The 15,757-nt window shown below is 62.9% G+C and overlaps 1 protein-coding gene across 2 annotated transcripts; it reads right to left on the bottom strand.

The window, feature by feature from the left end:
• Positions 1-3,584: 3,584 nt before the first annotated feature.
• On the bottom strand, positions 3,585-15,545 carry UBE2I (ubiquitin conjugating enzyme E2 I). 2 transcript variants are annotated; one of them, XM_055340413.1, is made up of 7 exons: positions 15,411-15,545; positions 11,050-11,126; positions 10,772-10,855; positions 9,612-9,684; positions 6,298-6,407; positions 6,102-6,181; positions 3,585-4,189 (listed from the first exon to the last, which is right to left on the bottom strand). In XM_055340413.1, the coding sequence occupies exons 2-7, from the start codon at positions 11,113-11,115 to the stop codon at positions 4,126-4,128; spliced, it is 477 nt and encodes a 158-aa protein (XP_055196388.1). In that variant the 5' UTR covers positions 11,116-11,126; positions 15,411-15,545; the 3' UTR covers positions 3,585-4,125. The 2 variants fall into 2 exon arrangements, with proteins under 2 accessions (XP_055196388.1, XP_055196387.1); XM_055340412.1 differs by lacking the exon at positions 15,411-15,545 and adding an exon at positions 14,779-15,013.
• Positions 15,546-15,757: the final 212 nt, after the last annotated feature.

Below are 15,757 nucleotides of genomic sequence, written 5' to 3'. Positions count from 1 at the left end.
CTTTGGGGAGCAGGGGGCGGGGGCCAGCCGCACGGAGCCAGCGGCCCTCGCACTGGGATCCGTTGCACCCCCCCACCCTCTCTTACAGATAAGGAAACTATGACCTGGAGAGGGGACAGGCCCTTCCAGGGCCACATGGCAACTGGCTGGGTCCCAAGCCCTGCCCTGAACTTCAGTTTCCCCAGGAAAAGATCCCCAGGCCCTCCATCCACAAAGGGCTCCTGGGGAGGGAGGGCCGGGCCCTGCTTGCCCAGGCCCGTGTCACACCCTCTGCCGCCCTTCCGTTGGTGAAGTGGTCACAGCAGGAATGTGCGCCCATCGGTGAGGGTGGGGCCCAGGCAGGAGCTCACACCCTCTAGGTCCAAGCTGGATGGGCCTGTGGCCATGACTGGCCCCCGGGTCTCAGCTCCTGCCCGCAGATGGGGGGTGAGCCCACAGTAGGAGGGAGGTGGGAGGGGGCAATGTGGAGCACCCACGTGTCACAGCAGGAGTTAGGGCACAGAACCCCTCACCCAGAGGGGTCAGGATGGGCCGGGCTGGTGAGGGCGTGGGTTCACACCCCCTGGGCTTTGGGCAGGCAAGGGGAGTGGCGTCCCCTCCTTAGGGCCAGGAGAACACCCCAAGAGGACAGCACGGAGGTGCGGACATCCCCGTAAGGCCACACTAACCCTTGAAAGCCACTCGGGGCACTGGGCCGGCTCCGCGAGTGGAGTGCACAGCTCTTGATCTTGGAGTTGCAGGTTTGAGCCCCACGTTGGGGGCAGAGATTACTTAAAAAAATATTGGGGTGCCTGGGGGTCCATCGGAGAAGCCTCTGCCTTTGGCTCATGTCATAATGTCAGGGTCCTCGGATTGAGCCCCGCGTCGGGCTCCCTGCTCAGCGGGGGGTCTGTGTCTCCCCCTCCTCATGCTCTCTCTCTCTCAAGTCAATAAATAAAACCTTAAAAAAACCTTAAATAGGGCAGCCCGGGTGGCCGGGTGGCTCAGCGGTTTGGCGCTGCCTTCAGCCCAGGGCCTGACCCTGGAGACCCGAGATCCAGTCCCGTGTCAGGCTTCCTGCGTGGGGCCTGCTGCTCCCTCTGCCTGTGTCTCTGCCTCTCTCTCTCTCTCTCTCTCACTCTCTGTCTCTCATGAATAAATAAATAAAATCTAAAAAAAAAAAACCTTGAATAAATGAGGATGGCTGACCTCGTGTCCTCTGGTGGCAGCCCCTGGAATTGCAGGCAGAGCCCTTCGGGGATCAGCTCCCCCCGCCCCCCCGCCCCCCCCCCCCCCCCCGCACCTGGGCACCTGTCAGAGGTGTGAAGAGGGGGCATGGCCAGGGTGCCTGCCAGGGCAGGTCTGCAGGAATCTGTCCCGCTGCCTGTGGCATTCTCGGTGGTTCTGCCTGCAGCAGGGGTGGCCAGGTGGGAGGGGGTCTGGCCCCTCACCCGAAACGCTCGCTTCTGGGGCGATGTCCAGGAAGCCCACTGGGGTCCTGTCGCCAACACCTGCACGGGTGAAACCTGCACCGAGCCAGGGAGGTCTTGGGCCTCAGGCCCGGGGGCCATGCAGGGCTGAGGTTTAAGTGGGGGCTGGGGGTGGGGAGCCGGGCCACACAGGGCTTCAGGGCTGCGGGCGGGGTGCAGGGCAGGGGTGCAGGGCCACCTCCCAGCACGGGCCCTCCGGATGCGACCCGGCGATGCAGCCCCTTCCCGCCCCATGGCCTAAGCCCAGCCGGGCCCACTGACGGGGCCCACAGCGACGGGACGCTCCAGACTCAGCCCCAGGGCGGCTGGGGACGGACTCTGGACCAGCATCTCCCAGGCCCCTCCCTGCTGGAGCAGGCTCAGACCGGTTCGAGCCAGCCCAGGTCGGCGCTCCGCCTGGCCCTCCAACCCGCAGCTCGTCGTCATGGCAACCTCAACATGGAGGCTCCAGGCTGCGGGGGCTGCGCCCTGCGGGGGACGCGTGGGGGGCGGCTTGGGCCTGGACGGGCTGCGGGTCTCCTGGGACCCTCAGCCGTGTGCCCGGCTCTCCCGGGGCCCCCAGGCCAGGCCCCAGCCGCAGCCAGGCCCCGCCGTCAGGGCCCGAGCGGGGGAGTCCCCTGCACCCGGGCGCTGCGAGGACCGCGTCGTCTGTCCCTGAGGAGGCCCCTTCCAGGGGTCAAGGGCAGCACGGGTCTGGGTGATGCCGGGCAACTGGGCGGCACAGGCGTGTGCCTGGTCCCCGGGGACTGCAGGGGGCATCCCACCCTGCTGCAGGGTCCCCCCGCCCCCCCGCCGTGGGTCCCCACGGGTCTGACAGCAGGGGGGTGGCCTGTGTAGGGTGGGCCGGGCAGCAAAAAGACACACCCTGCAGGCAGCAGTTTGTGGAAACGTTTTTAATCAGAGGATTCTTAGATACAGTGGTTAATGTACTGCCCACAACTCCTTCCTAACCATCAGGCGCCTCATGCTGGGAACACACTCTCTTCCCTCACATCACACGGGATGGCACATCCCATACTCCTCCTGTTACAAGAGTCACATCTTTGTCAAGCCAAGGACTGTGGCACAAATGGACGTTTCGTTAGTCGAAATCATGACAATTTGCTAGAAACATCGATTACCTTAGAATGCTTTAACTAGAAAATATATTGAATTTCCATATATATTACCCATATACATGTGCAGCTGTTACTATGTGTAGCTCAGTCGTTACAAAATAAGACATTCTGGGAGAGGCTGCAAACACACAAGCCAGGAGTCCCCGGAAGGCCCTCTGTGGCAGAAACAAATCGCCATCACCAAACGTTCAGCTCAGCTAAACATGCAGCCGAGCGGGTGAACAAAAGGCACTGGAAGCTCCGGGCCCCGCAGGTCCTGTGGCCGAGGCGCCGTGGGGCCGCCTCCATGTCCACCGCCATGTCCACCGCCGTCCTGCCGCCGGGCCGCGTCCAGGGGCCCTTTCCCGCCCGAGGAGGGGGCTGCCCGCGGTGATGGGCAGGGGCAGGCCCGGCCCCTGCAGCTCGTCCCTGTCTCTGTCTTTGAGTCGGGCCGGCGCCGCGCCTGAGGCTGAGGCGACCCAGGTGCACTTCCCACCGGGCTGGCGTCGACTCCAGGAAGCTGTGCGGTGGGCTCAGGTTTCGGGGTGCTTTCCGAGGAGCACAGCCCTGCCGGCGGCCCGGGCAGAGTCCTCGAAAGTGCCCGTGCATGGTGGCCTGAGATGGGCCTCCAGGCGTCCGGGTGCCAGGCCCCCTGTGCCCAGGGCAGCCGCAGGCCCCGAGGCAGGCTCCGGCCGTGCCAGGAGCCAGGGGAGCCACTTGCACACGGTCCTCCCCGGGCTGATCCAGCCCGCGCCAGCTTTAGGAGGCTCCAACGCCAGGTGCAACCTGACCGCAGGGGCTCTGTGCGCAGCCCGAAGGCCCGGGCTGGGGGGCCGGCGCTGGACATGGGTGGCCGACCTCGCTACAGCGCTATTTACTGAGGCCCCAGTGGAGCGCCACGCGGGTCCGGGCGCCATGGGGCACAGCAGCGAGCTGTGCTCCACGGGCCTGCAGCCGCGAGGGGGCCAGGCACCGAGAGGCCGCCTCCTCACGCTCTTAATGACGATAATGCAACAAAAACCTTTATATAAACAGTTTATTTACTCTAAACAGCAACACAGACAAAACGCCATATAAACACAAAGGAAGTGATGCGGAAACGAGACACCGGCTGCCTTTGGAGCTGAGGCTCATAAGCAACACAACCCGGGGTCTGCGGGAGCGAGGCGGGAGGGGCCGGCGGGGGCTGCGCAGCTCTGCACGTGGGTGGGAAGCATGCCTGCATCCGCGAGCAAAGGAAACTAGCTCCTCGGGGCTCATCGAAGTATAAAAGTTTATAATTTTACAGCAGTTGAAATACTGACATCAATATTAAAATAAAAGCAAGTTTTACATAACAATCAAAAATACAAAAGACTGAAGGAAGAGACCCTGTATGAAAAACCGGGCAGCTCAGCAAGTCGCGGACAGCGTGCCTGTGGCGGAAATGGAACATGGCGCCCGCCCACCCTCCCAGGTGACTAGTAATTGGACAGAGCAACGTTAGATTTGCAAAAATGTTGTAAACAAGTTCTTGCCAAACCAATCCCTTCCTTCTTACGCTGCCGCACGGTTGCCACTTATGAAGGTGCGAACTTCTTGGCTTGTGCTCGAACCCTCTTCTCGTACTCCACTCTGTTTTGGCTGAGGAAGGAGGTCGAGAGAGACAGGTCAGCGGGTGCGGCCCCCGAGGGGGTCTGGGGGTGCCCATGGTGTGTTGGGGTGCACAGCGGGCTCGGAGGGTGGCCTCAGGTCAGGAAGGCTGGGGGGGGGGGGACCAGCGGCTACATGGGAAGCCGCGGCCATCGTTCCGGAAAGAAAACCCAGATGGCCGGGCATTGGTCGGCCACAGGCGCACAGGGCCCAGGGCTCAGGAGCGGGCTGTGCCTGCGAGGGCACCCACCTGGGGGCATGGGGTGCCCCTCCCCAGGGAGCTAGGGGTCCCACCGAGCCGTGCTCCCTACACGCACGCCTCATAGGGCGCTGCTCCGGGGCCCCTTTGCCCAGCCCTGGGCGTGCACAGGTGCCAGTGCCGGTGCCACAAGAGCCAGCCACCTGCTCGGGCCACTGACAGTGGAGGCGTCCAGGCCACGGGACACACCGCTGGCTCCCTGCTCAGCCAGTGGCCAGGGCCTGGCCCTGAGGTCCCAGGGCAGAAGCGCTCCAGCGTGTTCTCAGGGGTGCTGGTGGGAGAAACCGTGGGAACGAGGAGCCCGGGTGCGTGAAGACACCCAGTGTACCCACTGCGACTCGACAGTGAGCCCTGGGCGCCCATGGCCACCCCCAGCCACTGCAAACATCACCCCTGCGACAAGGCACACGCCAAGGCAAGCCAGCTCTGCGAAGGCCACGCGGCCGGTTGAGGAAAGGCGGCGAGTCCTGAGTGGCCCCAAACACCCAGAGGCAGAGGTCAGCGCCCAGCTCGGGGGACAGCAGGCCATGATCCTGGGAGTTGCTGGTGTTCAGGGGCCAAGGGGACACATGGCCTCCAGCGGGGCCTACTGGGGACAAGGGCCTCGGGCCTGCTTGGCAGGGTCCTGCTGCCCCTTCTCGTGGGAAATGCATCTCCTGCAGCCCCGCCCTCCCTCAGATGGCCCCTGGACGGGCGGCCGGCCACTGTCCAGGGTGGCTACAGAACAGTCCTCACCCGACTTTGACCCTCGGCACCGCGGATTCCCGACCCGTCCCCTGGAAGGAACAGGCCCCATCCAGCCTCCCCAACCCCCGGATGCTGGCCCCGCCATGCAGCAGTGGGTCCCCCAATCAGCCCAGCCCAGGAGGCCGGCTGACACGGCCAGGGGACCCAGGACCCCCCACATAAGGCCTGGGCGCGGGGCCAGGCTGTCCCTACAGCTGACCTGGACAGGCCCACCATGCTGGGTTCAACCCTGTCGCTCCCTGGGAGCCGCACCAGACCCTTGTCCCTCAGCGCAGGTGGTGGGCACCACAGTGCCACGCAGGGAAGGGCTGGGACAGGCGTGATGGCCTGGCACCGGGTGGGACATCCCAGCCGCTGGGTGACCAGAACAAGCCAGGAGGCCCCACGGGAGGTCTGGGGCCCCTGGGGAGCCAAGCTACTAGACACGCCTCCTTTGGCGCCCACACCTGGGGGCTTTCCCTCGGAGCTGGACTGGGCTTCACCAAGGCTGATGGCTTCCCTGGCCATAGCTCATCAGGGACAAAGTGGCCAACAGGAATCCACGTCACCTGACTTCCACCTCCTGAGCACCCCCTACCCAACAGCGCTGTGGCCATACCAGTCCTGGTCACCCGTTCCTGCCCACCACAGGCCCTTTGCACATGCAGCTCCAGCTGCCTCTCCAGGGCCTGCTTGTTTGCGTCCTGCCCTCAGATGCTTCCTTGACCACCTCACTCAATGTCCTGGTCACAGCCCGTGTCTCAGAGCCACCCTCGCAGGCTGCCAGGGGCGACAGGGACTACTGCCCAACTCACAGCCTGCCTGCCGCTATCCTTCTCATGGGCAACCCAGACGGGACTCCCAGGAAGTGTGTGCAAACCAGGGCGACCACAGCAAGGGGGCCAGACCACTACTAACCAGTAAATCGTGTAGGCCTCTGCTTGAGCTGGGTCCTGGATATTTGGTTCATTTAGAAGTTCCTGTATTCCTAACAAGATCTGTGTGAGACAAAACACGGAGCTCAGGGGTTTGAAAGGCAAACTGACCCAGGACGTCGGCCTCGGCTTTGCAGGGAGACCACAGTCCTCTGGCCCCGCACACCCCGGCGCCCTACCTGCTTAATCGTGATGGCTGGCCTCCAGTCCTTGTCCTCCTCGAGGATGGACAGGCACACTGTGCCCGAAGGGTACACGTTCGGGTGAAACAGCGGTGGCTCAAATTTACCTGGACCACAGGGAGGAAGCAAATGCATTTCTGGTGGCAGCTGCTGTCCGGCAGGATGACAGCCACTCCCCTGCCCCGGGGGGCCCACCCCTGGCCGCCCCCACTGCTCCACACCCCTTCCCAAGCCAGGACAGATTCAGGAGGTGGAGAGGCGCCGCGGCCGGTGAGGACAGTCCTGGCGTACAACTGAGGGCAGGAGCCCTGAGGCCCCCAAACAAGTGGCCGTTTTCAGAGCAGAATCATCCTGCTTCAGAGAGGCCTATAGTAGGACCCCAAGCACCCCACTCCACAATTTTTCTTTTAAAGCATGAAAGTAAAAAAAGATAAAATAAAAAAGAACACACGTAAGAAATTATGAAACACAAAAGAGCAAGAAAATTGCCTCGAGCCCCCCTGGGACTGTTACCTGCAGCTGACATTTCAGGACACCCCCCCTTTACTGTAAATGCCAATTACCCCCAGAAAGGTCCAATGGCTCAAGAGAAGCCGGACGAATCCCCAGTGACAGACACATCTGGAAACACCCCCCCAGTACGCACTGCACCCCTCGAGGGCTCTGTTCGTGTGCGCAGAGCCAGCTCTCACGGTCACGCATGCTGCGGCAGGTGGCGGCCACCCACCCCCAGCTCGCCGGGGCCCCCCAGCCCACCGACCGCCACGCGGAGGGACACGAGTTAACCACAGACAGCACCGTGACAGGTCCCTGGAAGTTGCTGGTGTGCGCACGTCAGACCCCAGTGACTCCAGGGGAAGCATCCCTGTTCACTGCGACACACGGTCTACTCGAAATTCCTGTGCGAGTCTCTCGTCCGTCTTTGTCCCAGGCCATCTCTGGGCTCACAGGAGCACCGCACACGTTCTGGACATAGGCCGTCAGCTGCACTTCTCGAAGGGACCTTCTCCCACTCTGTCACCCTTTCCGCGTCTCTAATCGCACTTCTGGGTGAGGACAAGTCCTTAATTAAATGAGTGGTCGGCCTTGCTTCTCATCTAGGAAGGCGCAGCGGCCTCCCCCAAAGCCTTGACCCCAACTTCGGGTCCCGCTGGCTTGCTCTGCTCAGAGTCCCCTCCTGTCACAGGGCCCGCTGCCGACTTCCATGAGGAACCTGGCCCTGACTGCTTTATCTGGGAGACTGCCTGTGTTGTGCACGTCGGCCCTCTGGCTGCTGGGACCGTCTCCCATGGCCCAGCCCCTGGCGTGTTCACGGGCGCTTGGCTGCCTCCAGCCCTCCTTGCTGCATACGGGGCCGCCCCAAGTTCAGTCTCCATGGACATGGCAGATGGCTTTCCAGAGGAAATATTCAAGAGGCACAGTGTCTAGAGGCCCTCTGGCTGGCTGTGGCTTGCAGCGTGTGGGGACCAAGGCGGGCAGCTTCTGCTCTGCGAGTGGGCCTGAGGGATGGAGGGCCTCTTGGGCAGGGCCTGCTGATGCGATGGCCGCTGCCTTTTCCTGATTCGCAGATGAACCTACAGACCCCTCTCCCCTCCTCACTCCCATGGGGTCTTCTGGTGGAGGCAAGGCCCACTGACCGGCTTCCCACCCGCAGGGGCGCCCTGTCTCCTTCACGGGTTGTGTCTACCCAAGTGATGGAGAGGCTGCCCACCCGGGTCTTCCTCTAAGAGCTGCACAGTTCCGCCTGTTGGGCATCAAGGTCCATCTGGAAGGCTGTCTGGGGAGAAAGGGGAATTCCCGTCTTCCGCTAGGATACCCCGTGGACCCAGGCCCCTCACTGGCCCACCCTCCCGCCTCTTGTTACTTTGGTCAAGAACTGAGCCCCTGTACACATGGCGTGTGTGGACTCTGCTCCGCAGGCCCTTGTCTCAATCACCATGTCCCTGCGTCCAGGCTGCCCGACTCCCATCCTGCCTGTCATGCTAATGGGCCTGGGTGCCCTCTACTAACGAGCCTCCGCCCTGGCCTCCCAAGCACCCCGGGCACCCCAAGGGCCTCTGGGCATTCTGCACTCCTACACGTTAGGGTGTGCAAGGCAAGTTCCACAGAAACGTGCCTGCATTCTCACTGGGTCCCCAGACGCTCCGTAGACTGGCTTGGAGAGGACAGACATCTTCACAGCCTCGGTTACGGCCTGTCACGGGGGCCAGGTGGTGGGTCACTGGCGCCATCCTTGGCTCCTCTCAGCCAGGCTCCGGAGTTTGCAGTCTGGAGGCCCTGAGCCTCTGGTTGCATTTATTCCACAGTATTTAATGCTATTGTAAACAGTCTGGTTTCAACAGTTTCATTTGTTGCTACTTTATGAAAACAGGTTCTCACATGTTCATCCTTTGGCCCATAACCTTCACAGACGGGTGTCATAAAGCACATCTCCACACTGTCTCCCTTTCCTGCTCTTCGGTGGGGATTTTCTTCTTCCTTATTGCATTTGCTTGGAATTCCAGCATCATGTGGCACAGAAGTGAAAAAAGCAACTCTAACTTGTCTCATTTCTTAATTAAAGCAATTATTTAAAGTAACACCTGCCAAGTGGCAAAAACTACTCAAACAGCAAAAAACCACCCGAAATGAAAGCGCCCATCACCGTGGTTACCCAGCTAATCATTAATTTTTAAAATTCTTCTGGTAGATGCCATTATAATGGAAAATGCACGCCTACCTTCTGAATTAGTAACCCCAGTGTAAACATTTACACACGGCCTTGCCCGGCCATGGACCGTGCCGGACGCTTCTACACACACATATGCACGTTAGCTCACTGAATTAACCAACTGTGGGCAGGGTTTGTGGATCTGCAGCTACAAGACCAGAGGGACTCAGTGCCCGCCTGGCCCCGAGTTTTGCTAACTGCACTCTGGTGCTCTAAGTGCAGCCTTCTCTGGCCGCTTTGGTGTGCTATCTGTCCGGGGGTTCCTGCGGCCACACGCCAGATAGAAAAACTGTCACCCACAGGTGAAGCACCAGCGGGAGAGGGAAAGGAGGCTGTGAGAGGCGAGGCTCTGCACCGCTGTCCTTCTGCATGCCCATCCCTGCCCGGGCTGGGGGTGGTGGCACCTCCTCCCCAGGAAGCGCCCGGGAGCCGTCCAGGGCATCACAGCCAGGGCCTGCGACTAGGCCCATTACGTGCAGCTCCCAGCACTGGGCGCTAGGAACGGGTTCAGATCCACCGCCGGCTTCGAGGATGAGTGCCCCTGGAAATGCCCCCAGGGAACACGGGACTTCCGATCTCCGCTGGACTTCACTCTACTTACATTTTGGGGGTGAGGATGGATAATCGTCTTTGAAAAGCATCCGTAGTTTAAACAAGCCTCCTTCCCAAGGAGTCTGTTAGGAAGCAAAGCTGTAGTTAGGTGTGCTGCTGGCCTCTGTGGTGGGTGAAGCCCAGGAGCAGCTGGCTTCTGTGGCAGGTCCCCCAGCACTGCCCCCACAGGGAGGTGGGCTCCTACACTGGCCCAAAGATCAGCTGTCCCCGTGACAGGTCGGTGCCTCTGTGGGCCCCAAGGGGCCCTGGGAAGAGCCCTCCCAAGAGAGGAGCAGGGCTGGAGCTGGACTTCTGGGAAGACAGGCAAGGCCTGGCAGGCTGTCCCTGGTGACCCCAGGATGAGGGGTTGGGATCTTTACTTGAGCAGCTGCCACGAGGCCCCCCCACTCCAGCTCCATGACCCTCCCCAGCCTCCTCTGGGAGGGAGATGGCCACATTGTGCCTGCCCTGGCCTCAGACGAGGGGCCAGGAATGGTCTTAGCAAAAGCAGAGGTGCAGGCTGGGTGCTCAAAGGTCGGAGAACCCAAAGCATATCATCTTGCAGACAAAGCCATGTCCTAATCCCATTGGCTTAGCAGAGAGAAAGGAGACTGACTGTTGGGAACCACCAAGGCTGAGCTCCTGGGACAGTCATCGTGAACCATGGGAGGAAGAAACAGAGGCGATAAGGTGTCGGGCCTAATGGGGACCCCTTAGGGGCCTCCTCTCTCTTTCAGGGTCTCCCGGGAAGAACCAGATGTGGGGTTGCTGGAGATCCTCACTTCCAAATGCTTCAAACACGCCCATCCTAACCGGCCTGGCACACGTAGGCCGCACACGGCTTTCCCAGGGGGCCCACGTGGGACTTCCACACCTGAGGGCCAGCAGCTGCCCTGGGCTCAAAGACCACCAGGACCCAGCATCACGAGGCTGATCCTGAAGGAAAATGCGAAGGCCCTCAAGGATCCTCTTGCCCCAGAGATGCAGCAGGTCTGCCCCCCAGGCTTGGTGGGGGTGCCCAGCCACCCCCTTCCTCAGGCCAGCTCCTGCTTTCTCAATTACAGCTGCCCTGGGGGGCTGTGTGTGTCACACGTCACCTCGGCCTCCTCCCCACTCCTCCAGGAGGGCATGGGGCCCACACACGGGGCGAGCCGAGGAGCAGCACCTTACCCCTTTCTTCCCTGGAATGGCACACTCCCAGTTCATGAGGTTCATCGTGCCGTCGGGATTCTTTGTCGGGACAGCCACAAAGCCCTGAGAGAAAACAACCACACAAGCACATCAGCGCCGCGGCATTTCGTCTCACCTGCTCGCAGAACCATCCCGTGACCCCCCCATGGGCCCTCCGCACAGAGCACGTAATAGGCCCGGGCTGGATGGGGACGTCCCGGTTTCCGTCAGGAGAAACGGATCCACTCTGCTGTGTGCAGAAATAAAGCTTTCCTTACAAACGGGTGGTCCTTTCTCCAGGCTTTCCTCTCCTGGGCGAGTCTGCTGAGGGCGATCCCCGACATGTTCAAAGTCCCTGGAAGAGACCAGGCAGGGCGTGCGGTTAGCAAGGGTCGGCCTCAGGCTCCTCTGGCCCCTCCGCTCTCACAGCTCGCAGCACACGCACCGTGCTCTCAGCGAGCCACCCCGCCTGGGGGCCCCACGGGGCTGACCCGGCCTCCCCCCCGACCCCAGGGCCCTCACTGTGGTCTCCATTTCCCAGTGACCCTGAGGTGCAGGGAGGTGAAGGCACAGGCCTGGGGCTACACAACTGTCCGGTGCTGCACAGAAAGGCCTGGCCAAGCACTCCCGGCAGATGCCTGCACACCTGTCCCCTTTGCCAGTGCCGAGGTGGGGGGCGTAAGGCCCGCAGCTCAGAATCTAGATTCCGGTCTGGTCAGGAGAACCACCCTTATTCCTTTTTTTTTTTTTTTAAGATTTTATTTATATATTCATGACACAGAAAGAGAGAGACAGAGACACAGGCAGCGGGAGAAGCAGGCTCCACGCAGGGAGCCCAACGCGGGACTCGACCCCGGGTCTCCAGGATCACACCCTGGGCTGAAGGTGGCGCCAAACCGCTGGGCCACTGGGGCTGCCCAAACCACACTTATTCTTGAAAGCAATGGAGTACAAAGGTGCCCCAGGGCGGACAGCAGTTCAGACCACATCATGCGCAAGTCCCTGGACAGCACCCAGCCCGCAGCACCCAAGAGACCCACCTCTCACCAGGGCCCTGGGCGCCGCCCACTGCCGCCTCCACTTACCCATCCCACAGCCACCCCCTGCCCCCAGATCCACAGCCGCCCCACAAGCAACAAATGGATCAAGGCCTGTCTCCCATTTACTCAGGGAGTCAGCAGGAGGTGAGTGGCCAGCCCGCAGCCTGCCCAGCGTCCACCTGTCCTGGGAGCATGCTGGCTGTGGGAGACGGCTGCTCCGAGCCCCCAAGGCCTGGTGCCTCTGGCTATTCCCATCAGTGGCCTGGCGCCTGATGCGCACACCTGTGCGCTGCCTGCAGGTGGAACAGACTCTCTGGGCTGCCGCTCACCCAGCAGAGAACAGGCCGGGGCGCCCCCAGCTGCCCTTGGCTCCCTCCTGCCCTCGGAGAATCTGGCCCTAAGTCTGTTTGCTGCTCTTCAAAGTCCATGGAAACACTGAGGACTCCTAGAATCCAACATTTACCATAAACAAGGCTTTAACAAGACAAAGAGGGTGTCTCCTGGAAGGGGATGACAGCAGCCTGCCCCAACCCTTCAGGCAGGCTTCCATGGACACCTGGCGACAAGTCTCTGCTCTGCTCTTATGGGGTTAAAGGTCCGACAACCCATGCTCCTGAGTACAACGCGGGGTTCTCGACAACTACCAGGGTTTTTAGGTGGGTTCAGGAGAACCACCTCCCAGCCATGTTCCTGGGCTCAGGTTCACCTACACCCCTGCTTCCCCACCAGGCTCGACAGACCTGGGAACGACCAGAAGGTAGGGCGCTGGCTAAGTGTGGAGCCTCAACTCAAACCCAGCTCACGCACCCTCAACTGCCCCTCAGCAGTCCAATCCATATCATGCTCTCTGCCCCAACACCCACCCCCCACCCCAGCCACCCCCCTCCCGGTCCCTGAGCAGCACAGTCCCCTGCCCAGAGCCCACACCGTCATGCAGCAGGGGTGAGACCAACAGCTCAGTGGACACAGGCCCTGGACCTTGCTATCTCTGGCTCTCCAGGTGTGGCCCTGGGTGCCTGTCAAAAATGCACGTCCCAGACCCCTGTGGCCATACATCAGAACTCTGGGCGAGACCTAGTGCCTGGGGTTTGGAAGGCTCTCGGTCAATTCTCTTCCCAAGAAGTAAGCCAAGTAGGAGGAAGGGTCTGGGAATCACCACTGAAGAACACGACTGTAGTCCCTGGTGTCATGCAAAAGACCAGGTCTCAGGAAGCTGGCTAAGTTATGACAAACCGCCAGACCAATTAGATGGGGTCCCGTTTTAAAAACCACGTACTTAGCTTATAAGAAAAACAAAAAGTCAAAAATCACAGCCCTCCATTCAGAAAGCATGACATGATGACGACACCCCCCCCCCCCCGCCCCGGGCTGCCGCCTGCAGCTTTGGCACCGTGACCCCAGAGCACACCTTGTACGAGGTCTGATCTTAACTGACCTCAAGACTATGTTCGATATAGACAACAGCATGCTGACCCAGAACAGAACTGCAATTCACCACGTGATCCCAGAATCCTAGTCTGCCCCCTTCGTCCCCATCCCTGTACGGACCTGGCCGCCAGGAACACCTGCCAGGGGGAGTTTGGGACCGGCAAGGTGCACACCTGCCCAGATCTCCTTCACAGAACAGCACACTCGCCTGGAATATTTGTTTGGGCCGGAGGCGGGGGCCCAGCAGTGCAACAAGGGTGAGTGCTGATCCTGAGGAGGAGGATTAGGGCTTGCAGGAGCGCAGGCCAGTCTGCCTCCCAAGTGTTCTCTGGTTAGAAGCGGGCAGGGACCCTGATGCCAGAAGATGCTTCACTTCTACAAGTTTCTCAAAACCTTCATTTCCACTGGTCCTTCTCCGTGGAATCTGAGCCAACCCCAAGCCCTGGGTCAGTGGAAATGCCCTTCCCTGCAGGAGGTTTGAGGGCACAGCACACTCCTGCCCCCAAGCTCCCCGGCGCATAGAGCATGATCACCGGAGCACCCCCTTCACCCCCCCAGGAAGCAGACAGCGCAAGTTGGCAGGAACCTTCTGCTGAATTAACCAACATGGAGCCTCAGCGATCAAAGACAAGCAGCCTGGTAAGCAGTTCTGTAGCTGAGGTGCAAGGTCCCCGGTGAGCCTAAGCTCCGCCAGGCATCCAAACAAGTTTCTGAAGCCCCAGGCCGGAGCTCCCCAACACGGGGTGCTCTGCGGGGGCTGGGGGCAGGCCCTGCCAGGCCAGGCCGTCCAGAGAGCTGTCTGCAAAAGGACCCGTGCCACCACCCTGCCACCTCTTCTGCCCTGAAGATCGGACAGGACCGCCCATGGAGGCCCTGCCCCAGGGCCTGTGCGAGAGTGTCCCAGGTTGGGGGAAGTCAGGAGGGGTGGTCGCAGGAGAGCTCCTGCCGAGGGGGTGCTGCTGGGCCAGACCGGGGTGGGTTTCTGCCAGCGGGGCAAAGAGCCACAGGTGCACAGCTGCCCTGTCCCCAGCACACACCTGGGCTCAGACATGCTCCCACTCCCACCAGCCTCCAGTTTGCTCCATTTCAACCACAGCAGGGAACCTCTCATTCAGAATCCCGCTTAAAACCACATCTCCCAGGGACAAGCTCACAGAGAAGCACTCAGGGGGGCGGTTAGGTGCAAGCCAGATGCCGCGGAGCAGCAGCCGGGAGATGGGACGACCCATTCCCGGGCCGGGGAGACAGCCCAAGGACGGGAGCGGGCCCTCCAGCCACAGCCACCTCCCGCCAGGGCTCCCGCAGCGGCCTGGACTCTCGGTGAACTCCCCTCGTGCTGTGCTCCGCGACCTGAGGGCACAGACCTCAGAGCCGCTTCCTGGCTGCCCTGGCTGCCCGGGTTTGGGCTAGGCGCTCATCTCCCGGCTGAACGGTTTCTGTCTCATCAGTGAAATGGGCGCAGCACTGCGACCCCTCGGGCCTGTGCGAGCGCAGACACGCTGCGGGGGGGCACCTGCTGCACCCGGCAGAGGTACCTACCTGGCCGCCCGCCCCCCGACGGCTCCCGGAACCCCGGGGGGCCGACTTGGAGGCCGGGTACCTGAACCTCGGGGCTCCCCAGGCTCCGCCGCCCGGAGCCCCGCACCCCGTAAGCAAAGCAGGAGCAAGCTGGGGTCCGCAGGCGCCCCGGCCACGGCAGGTGCAGGCCCGGCCCCCTGCGCTCGGCCCCGGGAGACCCCGCGGGGCTCGGGGAGGGGGGCGGCTGGCGCGTCGGGGCCCCGCGCACGAGCTCGGCGGCCGGCGGGCGGGCGGGCCGTGACCCCGGAAACGGATCCCGCGGGCGGCGGCGGGCGGCGGGCGGGCTCGCGTCCCTGTCAACCGCGGCCGCAGCTCCGGGCTGCGCCGGGCACGCGCCGGGGGGCCGTTCTCCGCGCTCCCGGCCGGGCGCGCGCTGGGCTCGAGAGGCCGGCGGGCCGCGACCCCGGGGCGGGGGGGGGGGGCGCACGTCGCGGTCCGAGGCGGCCCGGCTCCGGGCGGGGGGGGGGGGGGGCGCGGGGCGGGCCGGGGCTGGGGGGAGGCGCCCGGCCGGGCCCGACGGCGGCGGAGGCCCCGCGCCCCGAGGCCGGCCCCCGCCCGCGCCCCCCGCCGCCCGCCCGCGCCCCCGCGCTCACCTCGGGCGGCCGCGGCCCGACGAGCGAGGCGGACGAGGCGGCGGCGGCGGCGGCGGCGCTCCCTTTGTCTCGGGACTTCCCTCCCGAGCCCGCTCCGCGCGCAGCCCGAGCGCTCCGAGGACCCCGGCGGGCGGGGCGGGGCGGGGCCTACGGGGGCTGCCTACCGCGCGCCTGCCCCGCGCGCCGCCGCCGCCTTCCCGCGCCCCGCGCCGCCCCGCCCGCTGCGCGCCGCCCGCCGCCCGCGCCCTGCCGCCGCGCGCCCGCGCCCCGGGTGCGGCTCCGTAGCCTGGGTCGGCGGAGGCTTTCCCGTCGGGCGGCGCCGCGGACACCTGCGCCCTTAAAGGAGC

This window comes from Nyctereutes procyonoides, unplaced genomic scaffold, assembly GCF_905146905.1.
Source record: "Nyctereutes procyonoides isolate TBG_1078 unplaced genomic scaffold, NYPRO_anot_genome, whole genome shotgun sequence".
In the NCBI taxonomy this organism is placed as follows: domain Eukaryota; kingdom Metazoa; phylum Chordata; class Mammalia; order Carnivora; family Canidae; genus Nyctereutes; species Nyctereutes procyonoides.
This window is presented reverse-complemented; position numbering and strand designations above follow the sequence as displayed.